Consider the following 18422-nt stretch of genomic DNA (forward strand, 5'->3'; position numbering starts at 1 on the left):
GTACTGCCCATAACAGCTCCACCCAAGTTCGGTTGCCCAGCAGCGAGTATACGAATCCCACTATGGTAACGGCTTGGCTCATGAATATTAACTACGTAAAGGGAACGTTCGGCCAATAAGCCTGACTGGTAATCCTTGGCTTATGAATATTAATTAACACAACGACGTAACGTCAACATGGCCTGTTGAATAATTCATTAGCTCCGCCAGCACAATAGTAGGATTCGTAAAGTCGCTCCCCGGCAGAGTCATGGATGCTCAGTTGAACGCGGGGATCGAGAGTCGGTCACATCGTAGGACTGGAAGCGGAGCTTGTGGGATTTATGAGACTCATTGCTAAATAGTTTCTCTGACTAAAGGCCGTGACAGCATCCACACGGATCGGATCCGCGTGCAGAGACTGACGCATCTCATCACATCGCTGAAACAAAGCGTTTGTTTCTCGGAGCGCACTAGTGGAATCAAAATGTCAGATGCAGCTAGCGGTATTGGAGCTCACGGACGCCAATAGACCGTTGTTCTTGTTTTCATGCATACGTGTTTTCTGTGAACGAGGGACGGGACGTTTAGGTGCACGCGTTCGATTTAAAATTTCTGAAAGAGCCAATAAGTTGCGCGTGGACTTGGATGGATAGCAGGTGCACGAACGCATCACCTATAAACCGCCAGAGCAATGTGATCCTTCACTCTCGCCGCATGTTAGTGTTTTAAGCTCCGGGAAATAATATCTGATTATAAAGCAGCATTTATTTCATTGCATTGTTTGTTTTTTCTTTTTCTTATCGCAGTGCGTGATGTCCAAATCAAATACTAAATCCATGAATCTACTCGAAATACATATTTAATTAGATATTGTAGTGTCTTATGCATTGTGATTATAACATTACATTACTATAGGTGCTGTAAAACAATTCAACCCACTGCAATTGCATGCCTTAAATTTTGGAAGCGTTGCTAAAGTCACTTATTTTTGACCACTTTGAAGCTAATCACTGTTATACAATTATTGCTACAAGTTGAATGAATGGAAACAAATTGAATGAATAGTCACATAAGACATGCATGTTATGATATGAGGTGGCTTCATTGATATGGCTAAGTTACAGGTTTTATTGTTATGGCTGTTTGAGATTTCCCTACAAATCTAAAATGCATCTTAGGAAGGGGCAACTTCGGTTCTGCAGTTAGATTGTGTATTGTTAATTAAATGCGAAAGCGTAGTTAAAAAGTTAGACTGGTCATTTGAGCGAAAGCTTTAAATCCAGAGGATGATCCTCTCTGGAGTGGCTGGACTGCTGTCAGAGCGGCTTTCACAAGATTAACTGCCCGCTGCTCTTTTCTTTGACTGTACGCCTACAATAAAAATCACACTGTTCTCCATCTTTACCTATTTTTCAAACTTGTTTATGAATGGGACTTAAATGAAGATTTCAGGAGCCGCTGAAGTCACAAACAGTCACATCTTGTGAATGATGCTTCAATAAGACTATAGATAAACTGTAGTTTCAATAAATCACATTGTGTTTAAAACACACCTGGCATTTTTCTGCTGCTGTAATATGACATTGTGACACCAGGAGACTTTTTTTTTTAAACGTGCCAAAACTGAGAAGATTGTAAATATGACAGCAGAGTTGATCAGAGATGTGACACCAGGAGTCCTGTGCTTGAAACAGACTAGCAGCCAAGACTGATTCTGCTGCTTTTTTTGGAGAGACATGACATTGTGACATCACGAACCAAGACTTTTATTCTGGTGCTGATGCAAATATGACATTGTGATGTCAGAAATTTAGATGCGGCAAACTGTGGATTATCTGATACCGAATCTGATGCTTCTGCAAATATGACATTGTGACACCAGGAGTCTGTCTCTGAAGCGCCAGACTGAGGAGCAGCTGACACTCTTTTTGCTGCTGCTGCTGATGATGCTGCAGCTGCGAAAATGCTTCGATTCCCTGTGAAGAAAATACGAAAGCAGTTCAAACTTCTGCTACTGCTGGTGCTGCTGACTTTTGCCGTGTGGTTTACGTACCTGCACATCAATCAGGGCAAATCCATCAAACTCCACTTCAACTATGGGAAAGGTAAGGTCTGAAATGTTTCATGTGTAAAGTGAGTTTACTGCAGATGTGATTTTGCTCTCTGAGGGTCTTTTTGAATATTCTTGTTCTCTAAAGAATAAAAGAGAGATGAAGCTGCGGTTCAGATGACTAAAGGAACTGCTGAATTATCAATTTTATTATTAACTTTAATTAAAAACTAGGGCACCAGCACTGATACTGAGTTTCAACATCAATGTCCAGCACATTTAATAGTTGGCAGATGAAAATTGGTATGCATTAGAATGCATTTTGAACAGAAAGTTAAAACATTGTATTTTAAATTAAATTAAGGTTGCATTATATTGGTTTCATTAGAGTGCTAAAATTATGCACACAAGTAGAAATGTTCAGATGAGCAGTATTAGACCTTCGTAGAAACTAGATTCTCAGCTCTATGATTAAGTGTGAATGACCAGAAAGTGTGTTTGCACAAGCCATGTGCTTGTGAGAATCTTCTACCTCAGATTCAAGCACATACTTGCTCATGAAAACCGCTCATTATGTGGTATGGCAACTGGACTTTTTTAAAACATGCAGTGTACACAAGAAAAAAAAAAGATTTGTTGTCTTGTATTAAAGAACATGACTTGTTCGCTAATGAAATGTGCATTATCAATGTCACAACTCTCCCCCGACACACACACAGGGTTTCCTTTTTTAAGGGGAAGTGTGTAATGTCTGTGTTACTAGCGGAAACATAACAGAATTGCACAAAAAGTGACTTTTCCATTTTCAGAAGGACAGTGTTAATTGTTGATAAGGTGCGTACACATTTGCATACTTATGCACTATGATATGTTTTATAGTATGAATAGTGCAAGAAGTGAAAATTCACACTGAAAATTCCAACTATAAGAAGTCAAATACTTGGATGATGCACTCATTTAAAGGGTTAGTCATTTATTCACTCTTATTCACTCGCATGTTGTTCTAAACCCGTAAGACTTTCGTTCATCTTCGGAACACAAATGAAGATCTTTTTGATGAAATCTGAGAGATTTTGGTCCCTCCATTGCTACGCAACTGATAGTTTGATGCTTCAAAAAGTTCATAAAGACAGCGTAAAACTAATCCATATGAGTTGAGCGGATTAGTCCAAAGTTAAAAGTTATAACTGCATGATGAAATGTGTTTATGCACTGTACAGGTAAAGAATGCTTTTGCTCAGGTGACCAAAATGTCCACCCAATAGAGAAAAGTTTTGCTCAGCGAGAAAAGAAATTAGAGGAAACATAAACAGAAAGCTCAATCGCACCTGCTTGCATTTTCACAGCAGCAAGAACAAACCTCATTGGTTCCTGCAGAAGCTCAAACGTGATGCGTAACACGAGAATGAACCTCAATGGTTCTTGCTGAAGCTCAAACGTGACACGTAACACGAAAATGAACCTCATTGGTTCTTGCAGAAGCTCAAACGTGCTGCGTAACTCGAGAATGAACCTCATTGGTTCTTGCAGAAGCTCAAACGTGCTGCGTAACTCGAGAATGAACCTCATTGGTTCCTGCAGAAGCTCAAACGTGATGCGTAACACGAGAATGAACCTCATTGGTTCCTGCAGAAGCTCAAACGTGACACGTAACACGAGAATGAACCTCATTGGTTCTTGCAGAAGCTCAAACGTGATGCGTAACACGAGAATGAACCTCATTGGTACTTGCAGAAGCTCAAACGTGACACGTAACACGAAAATGAACCTCATTGGTTCTTGCAGAAGCTCAAACGTGCTGCGTAACACGTGAATGAACCTCATTGGTTCTTGCAGAAGCTCAAACGTGCTGCGTAACTCGAGAATGAACCTCATTGGTTCTTGCAGAAGCTCAAACGTGCTGCGAAACTCGAGAATGAACCTCATTGGTTCTTGCAGAAGCTCAAACGTGATGCGTAACACGAGAATGAACCTCATTGGTTCTTGCAGAAGCTCAAACGTGACACGTAACACGAGAATGAACCTCATTGGTTCTTGCAGAAGCTCAAACGTGATGCGTAACACGAGAATGAACCTCATTGGTTCCTGCAGAAGCTCAAACGTGACACGTAACACGAAAATGAACCTCATTGGTTCTTGCAGAAGCTCAAACGATCTGCGTAACACGAGAATGAACCTCATTGGTTCTTGCTGAAGCTCAAACGTGCTGCGAAACTCGAGAATGAACCTCATTGGTTCTTGCAGAAGCTCAAACGTGATGCGTAACACGAGAATTAACCTCATTGGTTCTTGCAGAAGCTCAAACGTGCTGCGAAACTCGAGAATGAACCTCATTGGTTCTTTCAGTATGAAAGTGACTTCTGTGTGAGCAATGCTGCATACATCGCTATACTATCGACAATAGACAGTAGACACTTTTTTTACCCGAGCAAGTTCAATAATAAAACCTTAAAGCTTTTATTAAGAACACTAATATTGTAAGTGCGCTAACACAGGACCCCTAGAGCCCGTCTGACAACCTCTTTTTTGTGTCTGCCACTCTAGAAGAGGATCCTCTTTCTCATTAACAGCTGCTAAAAGCCCTGTGTGGCTTGGCATCTCTCCCTAACTGCCCCGAACTGACCTCAATCATAACCCAGGAACCTCAGCCTCTGTTAGGCCATCTCTGGTCTTTGAGTGGGCCACCAAATCACTCCTCTCGCAAAGGAGAAGAGCACTGGAATCACTCAAGTGCGAGAAGGCTGTGCAAATCCTGTAATAGCACGAAGAAGATGTCTGGAAAATAACATGGCATCGCACCAAGCCATCTATAGCGAAATTAAAAAGTCTGTGGGGCTCGCCGAGTGACGTTACTGACATTTTAATCAGAGAAGCTGGCTGTGAAAATGCATGTTTGCACAAATAGGCTGGTTTATTTTCGCCTGAGGGCTCACAATGGTCACCTTATTGCCAATTACAGGCTCCATAGGGCTGGGTCAAGATGTAGCCATGCACCAGCTGTGATAGGTTGCTGTGAACAAGGGTCTTTTTAAGCAACCAAGTGTGAAGGAATGTGTTGAAGTAACAAGCGGGTCATTTCTGTAATGCAGTACCTTTTGAACTCAATACGTTTTTAAAAATGAATGCATATTGGGTTGTAATTCATATAGAAGTACTTGTTATACTCTTGAGAATAAAAGTTCCAAAAGGGGGTTTTCACAGCATTGCCATAGAAGATCCTTTCAGTGAAAAAGGAACACGCCGACTTTTTGGGACTTTAGCTTATTCACCGAGTTAGATGAGTCCATACATACCATTCTCCTCTCCGTGTGTGCCATAACTCTGTCTGACGCACCCACCGCTAGCCTAGCTTAGCACAAAGACTGGAGGTAAACGGCTCCAGCTAGCCTACTGCTCAATAAGTTTCAAAATAACGGCAACATTTTCCTATTTACATGTTGTGATGTGTATAGTTACATCGTGTACTAAGACCGACTGAAATTGAAAAGTTGCGATTTTCTAGTCCGATATTGCTAGGAACTATACTCTCATTCCTGAGTAGAAATCAAGGAACTTTGCTGCCATACCATGGGTGCAGCGGCGCAAGGATATTACGCATCGTCTGAAAATAGTCCCCAGTGCTCTCCATGTGCAAGCAGGTTGTCATGTTGGTTGTGTTGACAGAAGTTAGCCTATTTTCAGGCATCACTGTGCCGCTGCACACATGGTATGGCAGCAAAGTTCCTTAATTACTACTCAGGAATGAGAGAATAGTTCCTTACCATATCGGTCTAGAAAATCGCAGCTTTTCATTTTTCCGTCGGTGATGCCGACGGAACTCGCACTTGTGGTCCCACAGCCGCGCAGAAAGAATAAAATGCTGCGCAGACGATAGACACAGACAATTTCAGGAAATAACAGATGATGGACACAGCACGGTAACAAAACAGACATTTACAGTTACACACCCACCACAAGTGTAGCGTGTAAACTCTTAACACCAAAGTAACACATATCAGTTAAATATATGTGTGTGTGGTTTGGGTTTCAGGGATGTTTAGATAACTAGTATAAAAGAGTTCACATGTTCCCTTCAACATATTTAGCTATTAGATCTATTGAATTACTTACTTTTTTTAAACACATTGAAGCATTTAAACTGATATAATATACTATCAGTTTAAATCCTTCCATTAGTTTTTATATTATATTATAGGCTATTATAATTGTATTCTAGTGTAAGCCTAATAAAGAATTGATCTCACAAGGGGATTGTTTAGGGATCCTTGCCATTAAAACGTTTGAATTCATAAGCAATAAACAAAAATTTTATATAGATGGCTTAATGCTGCCTGTCGCCAATAAATGACTGTACAAAAACACATTCAGAACCATCGCAGTGTAACCGCTTAATTATTTTCATATATTATATTATATTATATTATATTATATTATATTATATTATATTATATTATATTATATTATATTATATTATATTAATTATATTATATTATATTATATTATATTATATTATATTATATTATATTATATTATATTATATTATATTATATTATATTATATTACATTACATTATATTTATTATATTATATTATATTATATTATATTATATTATATTATATTATATTATATTACATTATATTACATTATATTTATTATATTATATTATATTATATTATATTATATTATTATATTACATTATATTATATTATATTATGTTATGTTATGTTATGTTATGTTATGTTATGTTATGTTATGTTATGTTATGTTATGTTATGTTATGTTATGTTATGTTATGTTATGTTATGTTATGTTATGTTATGTTATGTTATGTTGTTATATTATAAAGAATTGAACTGTCCTGGGGGAGATTTTAATAGTATTTCTTGGTAAAGAAGACTACAGTTAACAGCACTATAAAATGTGCTTAATTTAGTGATCTCTGAATTAACTGTTTTTTATTTTATTTTTGTATTTAATATATCACTAAGTTACATCAATGGTTAAATAAAATAGACATGGCACATTAAAGTTAAAAGTCATAACTGCATGATGAAACCACTTTTTTTGTGTGTTTATACACTGTACAGATAAAGACTGTTTTTGCTCAGGTGACCAAAATGTCCACCCAATAGAGAAAAGTTTTGCTCAGCGAGAAAAGAAATTAGAGGGAACATTGAATCCAACATGTAAATAGGAAAATGTTGGCGTTATTTTGTCACTTATTGAGCAGTAGGCTAGCTGGAGCTGTTTACCTCCAGTCTTTGTGCTAAGCTAGGCTAGCGGTGGGTGCGTCAGACAGAGTTATGGCACGCAGGGAGATGGGAAGGGTATGTATGGACTCATCTAACTCTGGGGGATACGGTGAATAAGCTAAAGTCCCAAAAGTCGGCGTGTTCCTTTAAAAGAAGCAATTTTTCTTAGTGTGAAGAATATTTTAATAATCTAAAGAACCTTTTTCACTTATGAAGAACCTTTTGCAGAATGGAAAGATTCCATGGATGTTAAAGGTTCTTCATGATCATCAACGGCAATAAAGAACCTTTATTTTTAAGAGTACTAGTTTTGCAAATACAGTCAAACCAAAAATTATTCAGACACCAGATATAATTTTTTACTAGTGGGTGCAGGACACTGTAGTTTATTTATGTTAGTGAGGACAGCAAAATTAAGTAAACTGTGACATATTATATCCCAAAAACCTGACCATGTTTTGCTCAAGTGTTTTTTCTATAATTGCTAATGCCACCTTTTACACCACAGACTGAACAAAATGAAGCATTGCTTAGTCATTGGTTGACCTAAATTGGTATTATCTAATTGTGTACTTACATTTAACAGCTGACAGCTGATTGGTTGATTGTAATCCATTACATACCTTTCTATCAAAGTTATCTGACATTATCAAGATGAATTTGTTCTGAGTTTGACTCTGAGTTCTTGTCATATTTTATTACCAGTTTCTAAATTATATGCAATAAACTGTGATAATGTGAGAAATGTTGAAGGTGCACTTAAACATAATTAATTGTAACCTATTTACAAGGTGCCAAGAAAATTAACTGGATGGAAATGAAGTGCTAAAGTTAGCCATTTGCTCGGTGTGGGATTGGCTTATGAGGTCAGGAAGTTAATTACAATATTTTTTAATCATCTTTTGAAAGGGTATTTTATAATAAAGATTATGGTCAGTGTATCTAACATAATTAAATGTTTTAAATTGAACTGTATTTGCTCATGTCCATGCTGTTATGTCACCAAAAATCACTTTTGGAGGACAAGAAGACAAACCATCTATTTTATTTTTGATTGGTAATTAAAACAATATTTCAGAGAAAACATGATTTTTTTAGTTTGGAAAAATTTAGAATAGAACAAGAAAAAATTAAGATGCACCTATTTCACAATTAATTACATTTTTAGAAGCTCTGTGAACATGGGAAAAACCTAAACATAAAGTAAAACATAAACTTAACTTTGAAACTAAACTCTTAGTGAATTTAGTGAATCTTTTCTGGAATTTCTGCCCAACTACAGATACCAAAACAAAAGTTGTTTCAGAACACGCCCCCATCTACCATTGGTTAAAAAAACTGACTGCTATTGGCTGAGTCAGTGTTGCTGAGTCAAGTTGATCAAACAAACAGAGCAATGTTTTGATAGCGCCACTTTGTTTATTACTATTTAGGGAAATCAACCTTCAGTGGCTTACTTAAGGTTGACTTCTGCATATTAAACTGGGACAGGGGAAATTGTTTCAACATCAAAAAATACTTTCGTTTTTAATTGTGATTAAAAAAAAACAAATAGGCTAGTAAATTTAATCATTAAAAGTTTCGGAACATGAAAGTAATGCATAGTGGGAATGACCCAAGCACAATATTTGTAAAGGGAAGAGTTTTTTGCTTTAGGTTGCTATGTTTGGGAATCCAAGGAAACTGATCCCAATTTGGCATCAGTGGGCAATCTCTAACCAGGACCCCTCTGAGTGCTGAATGAAAGGGTGTGAGAAATACACACAACTGAAGGAGTGGGAAAAGAGTGGCTGGTTGGTTACAGGCACAGAAAGGGCTTTTGGGAAAGGTCATATGATACGAGTGCGTGTGTGAATGGAAAGCAGCCATTTCCCACCATAATCTGGCTGTACTAAAGCATGACGGCTGGTAAGGCCATAAAATCAGAGTTAATTATGTTGCTGTATAATTGAACTATCTTTTCACATTTACTGAAAAGGTACCCTAAAGCCTTTCTGGTCTTTTCTATCTATGAAAACATGCATCACATGTAGCACTTTATAATGTTTAACAGGAAGAAACTACAGTAACATTATATTAATGAATGGCTATTTTACGATGGTGAAGTTACACGTCTTTATTATGGATGATGACATTAATAGATTTAAACTGCATTAGTGTGCACATTCACAGTATGATTATGCTAGAATGTCCTTTATATTCAACATGGGCTTTTGGTAATAGGGAAATTGAGCATGAATTACCACACCGGTGGGATGCCAGTTTGCCTTTGTTAATCGATAAAGCAGCAACTACAGTACACAGTAACTGTTTACTTTCTTCACATTTTGCTTACAATTTCAAAGAAAGTGTACAATGACGTATTTAACTACATTTTGTGTGCTATGAATGGACAAGATTTTAATGAGGGATAAACATCTTTCTGCTGTCAGCATGTAGATTTTTTTTATTTTATTAATTCACATTTGAACACTTTTTTAAATACGCATGATTGTTTATACCAATTTTTACTCTGCAACAAAAACGAATATGCTATTGAACATGTGTGTTTGTTTCATTGTTACAAACGTTACATTTTAATGTTAACAAATTAAATTAAAACAGTGGCATTGAAGTAGTTTTCAATTAAATTATAAATTACTTGAAAAAATTTGAAGGAATGTTTCAGTTAATAATTCAGTCAGTAATAATGAACAAAGAAACTAACAGAGTATTTGAATATAAAATAATAATTCAATTAATAAAACGGTATTCGCAGCCTTTTATTTTGTGCAAATGTAAGTTGTACTATTGTGTTTATTTCGTGTAGGCCTATATATATATGATTTATCTCATATAGGGATGCATTTTGTTAAGAATGAATGCGGTAGTAAAAGCGTTCCGGTGATCAGCTTCAGCGCATGCAGCTCAAACAGCAATGCACAACTAATAATGACTATGATTGGGACTGTCATATTACATAACATCATAAAGAGAACAATATTGTAATAAAACTTTGTGAATTTAGTTGCCTTGTTTCAATGCGTTTCTCCAGGAAGAGCGCATACACAACATGAGTCATGCATTCTGACTCGCACGTAACTTAGTTCAAGTTCACTTGTGCATTTGCGTGATTTTGTGCAGATTTAATTTGTAATATTATGTTTATTTTGTGTATATCTTATTACACTCATATAGGATGCGTTTCTTTGAGTTAAATATGCTGTTGGCTATAAGCCACTGCTGTAGATTAATCGATTAATTTTTTGTTCATTTAAACGACGCTCGAACAAAAGAATAAAACCATGAAACTGGAAAAGATCGGGGTGCCAAGGCGAAACTGGTAGGGCAGGTGACCAGGGCGAAGCAGGCAGAGCAGGTAGCCAGGGTGGAGCTGACTTAAGACCATCTCAGCAGAGCTGAAGAAGACACCACGGTGGAGCAGAAGACCACCAGAGCAGAGTAGACAGGACTAAAGATCCCCACGGTGGAGCAGAAGACCACCACAGCAGAGTAGACTGGACTAAAGATCCCCACGGTGGAGCAGAAGACCACCACAGCAGAGTAGACTGGACTATCCCCATGGTGGAGCAGAAGACCCCTACAGCAGAGTAGACAGTAGGGATGGGTCGCGATTTTCGAATATTCGATTAGTTATTTAATTATAGAATATCGAATAGTATGTGCGATTATCGTCCAAAAAAAATCCCCATGTTGTCGGTGCTGATGTGGTGCTGACGCGTTCATGTAACCAGAGGCGCTACCAATAACGCTCCTAAAAGCTGCCAGTCAGCTCTCAGGGTGTTTTATACTGGACACGTTTGCTGCAGTCCGGGTCTGATTCTTCCCTCCGCCTCCGCAGTGTTGGTCTGGTTTCACACTCAACTTGAACCCTGGTGCGTTTGCGTTCATCTTACGTCATCACAAACGTGCACGGGCGTGATAGAAAACCGAATGCGGGTCAATATATTGGGCTTTTTTCAATTAATTTGGTGCTATTATGTGCATCTGAGTAAACGACACTTGGGTTTACCGAATGTGTGTCGCTTGAAGGTGGCTTTGCTGCTTGCAAACAGACTCTTTTGAGGAGACGGTGAATTGCCATTAATTTGCTGCCCTGATTGCACTCTATGCGCGAATACACTGCAGGCTCGCTCTCACGATCATATCTCAGCTAAATCATCAACACTATCATCTCTTACGTGTATGTTATTGAACTAATGACATTGTAATCGGCTAAAACGCATGCGCTGGTTACTTTCTTCCCCAATAAGTGCGCACCCGAGTGCTGTTTGCACATTCACGTGAATCACGGCTCAGCTCCGAGAGCAACCGAACTCCGGTTGTGTGTTCTCGGGTTCGGTACCTCAGTGCACACCAAGCTCTGTAGGTAAGCTTTCACATTAGCAATTTTTCATGCTAACCGTGCCCCATTCCGAACTAAAATGCCAGAGTAAAAACGCCCTGAGACAACAGAAGAATAACGTCTCACGCGCACGCTGTAGACTTGTGGCATTTATCAGGTAACTTGGGGCGATGTCACATTACAGTCATATGTTTCAGCATGTTACAATAATATGGCTTGAGTTGATATAGCCTATTCCCTAATGAATTAAACAGTTTGTTATCATACAGATTGAGAGTGTGAATGGTCTCTCTCTCTCTCTCTCTCTCTCTCTCTCTCTCTCTCTCTGTTTATGTGTGTAGCCTATACATGCGTGCATGCGGGGGAGGAGTTGCGATTTTCGAATAAAAATCGAATAATTCCCAGCGATCTTCGAATATCATTTTTGCTTGAAATGCCCATCCCTAGTAGACAGGACTAAATATCCCCATGGTGGAGCAGAAGACCCCTACAGCAGAGTAGACGAGAATTAAGATCCCCATGGCGGAGTAGAAGACCACCACAGCAGAGAAGACTAGAATTAAGATCCCCACGGTGGAGCAGAAGACCACCACAGCAGAGTAGACCGGACTAAAGATCCCCACGGTGGAGCAGAAGACCACCACAGCAGAGTAGACCGGACTAAAGATCCCCACGGTGGAGCAGAAGACCACCACAGCAGAGTAGACGAGAATTAAGATCCCCACGGTGGAGCAGAAGACCACCACAGCAGAGTAGACAAGACTAAAGATCCCCACGGTGGAGCAGAAGACCACCACAGCAGAGTAGACCGGACTAAAGATCCCCACGGTGGAGCAGAAGACCACCACAGCAGAGTAGACAGGACTAAAGATCCCCATGGTGGAGCAGAAGACCACCACAGCAGAGTAGACGAGAATTAAGATCCCCACGGTGGAGCAGAAGACCACCACAGCAGAGTAGACAAGACTAAAGATCCCCACGGTGGAGCAGAAGACCACCACAGCAGAGTAGACAGGACTAAAGATCCCCATGGTGGAGCAGAAGACCACCACAGCAGAGTAGACGAGAATTAAGATCCCCATGGCGGAGTAGAAGACCACCACAGCAGAGAAGACTAGAATTAAGATCCCCACGGTGGAGCAGAAGACCACCACAGCAGAGTAGACCGGACTAAAGATCCCCACGGTGGAGCAGAAGACCACCACAGCAGAGTAGACAAGACTAAAGATCCCCACGGTGGAGCAGAAGACCACCACAGCAGAGTAGACGAGAATTAAGATCCCCATGGCGGAGTAGAAGACCACCACAGCAGAGAAGACTAGAATTAAGATCCCCACGGTGGAGCAGAAGACCACCACAGCAGAGTAGACCGGACTAAAGATCCCCACGGTGGACCAGAAGACCACCACAGCAGAGTAGACAGTACTAAAGATCCCCATGGTGGAGCAGAAGACCACCACAGCAGAGTAGACAGGACTAAAGATCCTCACGGTGGAGCAGAAGACCACCACAGCAGAGTAGACCGGACTAAAGATCCTCACGGTGGAGCAGAAGACCACCACAGCAGAGTAGACAGGACTAAAGATCCCCACGGTGGAGCAGAAGACCACCACAGCAGAGTAGACAGGACTAAAGATCCCCATGGTGGAGTAGAAGACCACCACAGTGGAGCAGATGACCACCACAGCAGAGTAGACGAGAATTAAGATCCCCATGGTGGAGTAGAAGACCACCACAGTGGAGCAGAAGACCACCACAGCAGAGTAGACAGGACTATCCCCATGGTGGAGCAGAAGACCCCTACAGCAGAGTAGACGAGAATTAAGATCCCCATGGTGGAGTAGAAGACCACCACAGCAGAGTAGACGAGAATTAAGATCCCCATAGTGGAGTAGAAGACCACCACAGTGGAGCAGAAGACCACCACAGCAGAGTAGACGAGAATTAAGATCCCCATAGTGGAGTAGAAGACCACCACAGTAGAGCATGCAGGGACCACCACTGCAGAGCATGACGGGCCAAAGTCCAACAAGGTGTGGCTGAGGACCACCATGTTGGAGCAGGCAGAGCTGGTGACCACCATGGTGGATCAGAAGATCACCACAGCGGATGAGGCGGAACTGGAACAAAGAACGCACAGGAATGTAGTTGTAACACAAACATGACTTTGCGACGAATGAGTAGAAACACAGGGCTTATAAATGCAGGGCTAAACAAGGTAATGACAAAGAGCTGAACATAATCACGACATAATGAGCCCAGGCAATAGTTTATGGGAATTTAAGTTTATGATGTGGGAGCCCAGGAGTCGGGTGGAGTGCCCACTGGTGGAGATCATGGGCACTCCAGCTGACGGATGTGACACTTATAGAATCACTGTCCAACTCAAAGATATTCGGACCCTGTTGACATTCATTTTATAATCAAAAACAGTCTTCAAAATATCTCATTTTGTCACAATTCATGAAAGTACAAGGCTCACTTAGCTTTATCAGCCAGACGCACACACACATTCTGACTGTCTCGCTCTCATAGTGTATCATATGTCACTGTCCTGACTGAGAGATGCCTCACATTGAAGTTGGTGTTACATTACTGTAAGCGATCCATCTGCAAAGCTGGATTACAATCGATCATCAAAAGCCTGAAGCTGCTTGAGTGGGCTTTTATTGTGGTTGTGTGTGTAAAGGTCACCTTTACAGTTTGCTCTTTGCACCCACGTTGGCAGGAGATGACAAGGAAAGGAAGTGATGCAAACAGTTAATCACACTCAGTGGTGAGCTGTTCCAGGATCTATTTTGTCATAGCGGTACCAAGCAAAGTTTTGTTTACGAACAGAGCAGGAACTATTTATACATACATACATGAGTATGAGATATTGATCTCAAAATACAGAACCCAATAATAAAGTTGACCATACAGGTGACAATAAAAAGTCATCCCCTGTCCCAAATGGCACACTTGGATTTGAATTCTTACGGTGTAAAACAATAACAACATAACTAGACTTGAAAGCTTTTTTAAATTTAACATCATTTGGATATTTTTTTAGTATGATGCCAAAAATGTCTGGTTGATTACAACCGGTAAATTTATTTTTCAAAGTTGTACATTTTACAAGAACGTATTTAAATTTCCTGTTTAATTCAACATGTTACCTGACGCTAGGGTTAGGGTTAAGATTATACGATTTTTCCTTTTGTGAACAGACAATGCTTCCATTCCTGACAGCCTTGTTTTCGTTTGCCTTAATATTCACCCTAAAATGAAAATAAAGCCATCTTTTACTCACCCTGCTGTTGTTCTAATGCCCTATATCCTTCTATCTTTTTCAGACCGCAAAAGCAGAAATTGTAAAAATAGTCCTGCATGCGCTCCTTCATATAATGGCAGTGAATAGCGACCAGGCTAAAACATTACAAAAATGATATAAAAGTATCACGCAATGATACAGTGAGACTCGTGCCATATATGGAAAGTGTTCAGGAGGCATACTATTAGGTTTTGCGAGAAAGAAACCGTATTATTCAGCCAAAACACTGAGCGTTCCTGTGATGAGTGCAAGCCATCAGCAGGTGCCGGCGCCGGCGCTCATGCTTACTTCAACTCGCACTGTTGTCATGGTACCCAGGAAAGCACACACACGCACCATTTCGAGAAATCAGGCTCAATAGAAACCTCTTGTCATATACCTTTAAGGTATATGATAAGAAATAATACAATAATACAATGATACTAATAATAAAACCTCCTGAAGCGAATGTTGTGTACTGGTTGTCATGACAACATTGCGTGAGTGGCTGCTGACAGCTCGCACTCATCACAGGAGCAGAGTAACGGCCGAGCTCAGTATTTAGAGTGAATAATACGGTTTCTTTCTCACAAAACCTTATAGTATTCCTCCTGAACACTTTCCATATATGGTGCGCGTCTCACTGTATCATTGCGTGATACTTTTGTAAAGTTTTAGCCTGGTTGCGATTCACTGCCATTATAGGAAGGAGCGCGTGCAGGACTATTTAAAAAAATTCTGCTTTTGAGGTCCGAAAAAGATAGAAGGACAAAGGGCATTAGAACAACAGCAGGGTGAGTAAAAGATGGCTTGATTTTCATTTCAGGGTGAACTATCCCTTTAAATTAAATATGCTATTTGTCTGTGGTCTAGAGGGCCATCCTTTGTCTTCAAAGTTTCCGTCCCTCTTTGAACGCTGTCAAACTAATTCTCACCAGTTTGTAGTGGGATGTTGCAAAAGACTGCAGCTCTTTGAGGTGTGAAGCGCAGTGATGATTAGATCTGGCAACTGGGAAAACATACGAATATTTAATTTGTTTAGCAGCATTTGTGGGTTCTGTGGTAGAATATTCATTTTCTAATTAGGTGCACTTTAAAATGGACTCATTTGCCTTGGCTTTTATGTGACTCATTTGCCTTGGCACAGGGTGTGTGCCCATAGCAGGTGGGATTCTACACAGTGTACAATGGCCAACAGATATTGAGGGCTGAAGGCATTCTTTGAGCATAAACCCAGCTGGATGTAGAAAAATCCAATGAAAATCCATTGGAAATTAAAAAATGACTCATCAGTACTTCTTCCATTGCTTGGGGTCTGAGGCGATAGATTAAAATGTTTGTTTTGGATACAAGTGGTTTCCAAATGGCAGCCCTGTTGAAAATATCAGGAAATGTGATTTCTATTTTTTTAAAGGCACCACTAAAATGAAAATTAACATTTGAATCAGATCGGACTTATTTTTTTAGTCCGACTGAGCACTAAGGGTCATGAGGAGTCCAATTTTCATTGATCTTTATTAATTATACTATAACTTTCTGAAAATTTTATCCCTAGTCCAAAAAGAGCATTTTGAACTTCAGATGAATACATTTGAACTAGGGTTGCATGATTAATCACAATTACCCCTAAATAGAGCTTAAATCGATTTGGCTTAGTGCGATTATGAATTTGAATTATTATAGTCAGTGAAGCGGGGCTCTGTGATCAGTAGTAAATGCTACTCCATCTTAAGGCTTAAAGTTGAGTCGCTTATAACATGCATTTGAAAAAGCAACATGTGTCAACTCAAACATCTTTCCAAATATTTAATAACATGTTTTTACTCCAAACTCACTTCATAACGACAGTTGAGCATCCTTCTGTGAGATGATGTGGGTTCTTACTAGGGCTGTAACGATTTGACCAAAAATAAAAACCTTGATTAATTCAACATTTTACCTCGATTACGATTAATGAACGATTATTTTGTTTTTGTTTTTTTTCTTCATTTTTTGCCCTCTTAAGGTTTTTGAGTAAGTTCACTGATAAGGTTTGTACTGTAAATATTAAAGGTGGAATTTTTTTTCTAATGAAAAAGTGAATTCCTTTGTGATTTTAAAGTACTTGAAGGAAACGGTTCACTTTCAGCAGTTATTTTCTATGGGGCAGATTTCTGCTTGTTGTAGCCTACATCAGATACAGATAAATGAACACAGTAGGCCTATATTACATTTATTTGAATGCATTAATGAGAGAGTGATTGTGTGTGTGAATTACTCATACCGTCTCTATTCATTATGAACTTTGTGGTTTGTACTTAATAATAATAATAATAATAATTTATTACATTTATATAGCGCTTTTCTAGGCACTCAAAGCGCTTTTACATAGAAGGTGGGAATCTCCTCAACCACCACCAATGTGCAGCATCCACCTGGATGGGCTACAGGGTTATATGGCTGCTGGCATACTTACTTACTTCAAAGGTATTAAAATATATGCTATAACGGTTTCTAAGCTACTTTAGTGACTTTACTTTAGTCACAGGAAAGCGTTGACACTGCGTTTCTGCGCTCCTCTCTGCACGCAATCTTGACGTGATGTGCGAGCTTCTGTCTGAGTGCTCGTTTGTCACAATATATCAGGCATTAGTTCAACATACATAATACACATCTGATTGTCGAAAACTGGCAGGGCTTAAACCACATATAGGCTACAAATGAGTCGACAAGCTTTGTGAGGACGCAGGTGAAAGAGGTCTGCCTTCAGGGCGCGCACGTTGGCTCAATGCGCAACAGCTGAGCCCTCAATGGATATATTGTCCGTTGTTGTTTTTGAATAGTGCACAATCGCTTTAAATGTTGAAACTGGCAAGCCTTTAAACACATGTAGCCTACTTGACAAACTTTATGAGCACGAAAGTGAAAGCGATCTGGCTTCGGGTCTTGCGCGCGCCGTCTGTGTGTGTGTGTGTGTCAGCGCGTTGGCTATAAGAACAGCAATTAACTGACCTGTATATAAACTGTGTAAAACATGCAGTTACTAGAGTGATTCTGGGCATCTATAAACACAGATAACCGCTCCTGCATCTCTGTGTGCCTGCAAACTGCACTTGATGTGACTGACGGGGCGAAGTCACGTGAAAACCGAAATAACCGGCATGGAAAAAATACGTCGGTAAGAGGTTCTGAATGTCGGTTTCGGTTATTTTTCGATTAATCGTACAGCCCTAGTTCTTACACAGAATAAGATTATGCACACAACATATTATTTCATAGTATTCTATACAGTGATAAAGGCTATGTCGATTAGCAATGAAGTATAAATATACTTTATTATCATGAAAATACCAGAGAAGGCTTGAAGATCTCAAATACACTATATATTGTCATAGTCGTGTATTTATTGGTCATGTTTAATCAATCAAAGCGGTTCGATCTTCTGTTTATTCAGCTACAGCGATAGTATGATGCCCATAGGGATTTCCTGGAATGACATGCGTGCATTATCGTATTTCTGCC

The 18422-nt window shown here is 39.6% G+C and overlaps 1 protein-coding gene across 1 annotated transcript in view; it reads left to right on the forward strand.

Moving 5' to 3' along the window:
* The first annotated feature begins 266 nt into the window (after window positions 1–266).
* Window positions 267–18422, forward strand: part of b4galnt4a (beta-1,4-N-acetyl-galactosaminyl transferase 4a) — a 297930-nt gene continuing 279774 nt past the window's right edge. Inside the window, exon 1 of the mRNA XM_079809876.1 lies at window positions 267–2087. Coding sequence (XP_079666002.1) covers window positions 1946–2087 — 142 coding nt within the window. The 5' untranslated portion in view covers window positions 267–1945. The remainder of the gene's footprint in view (window positions 2088–18422) is intronic.

The sequence above is a fragment of the Gobio gobio genome, assembly GCF_949357685.1.
Source record: "Gobio gobio genome assembly, chromosome: 25".
Classification (NCBI taxonomy): domain Eukaryota; kingdom Metazoa; phylum Chordata; class Actinopteri; order Cypriniformes; family Gobionidae; genus Gobio; species Gobio gobio.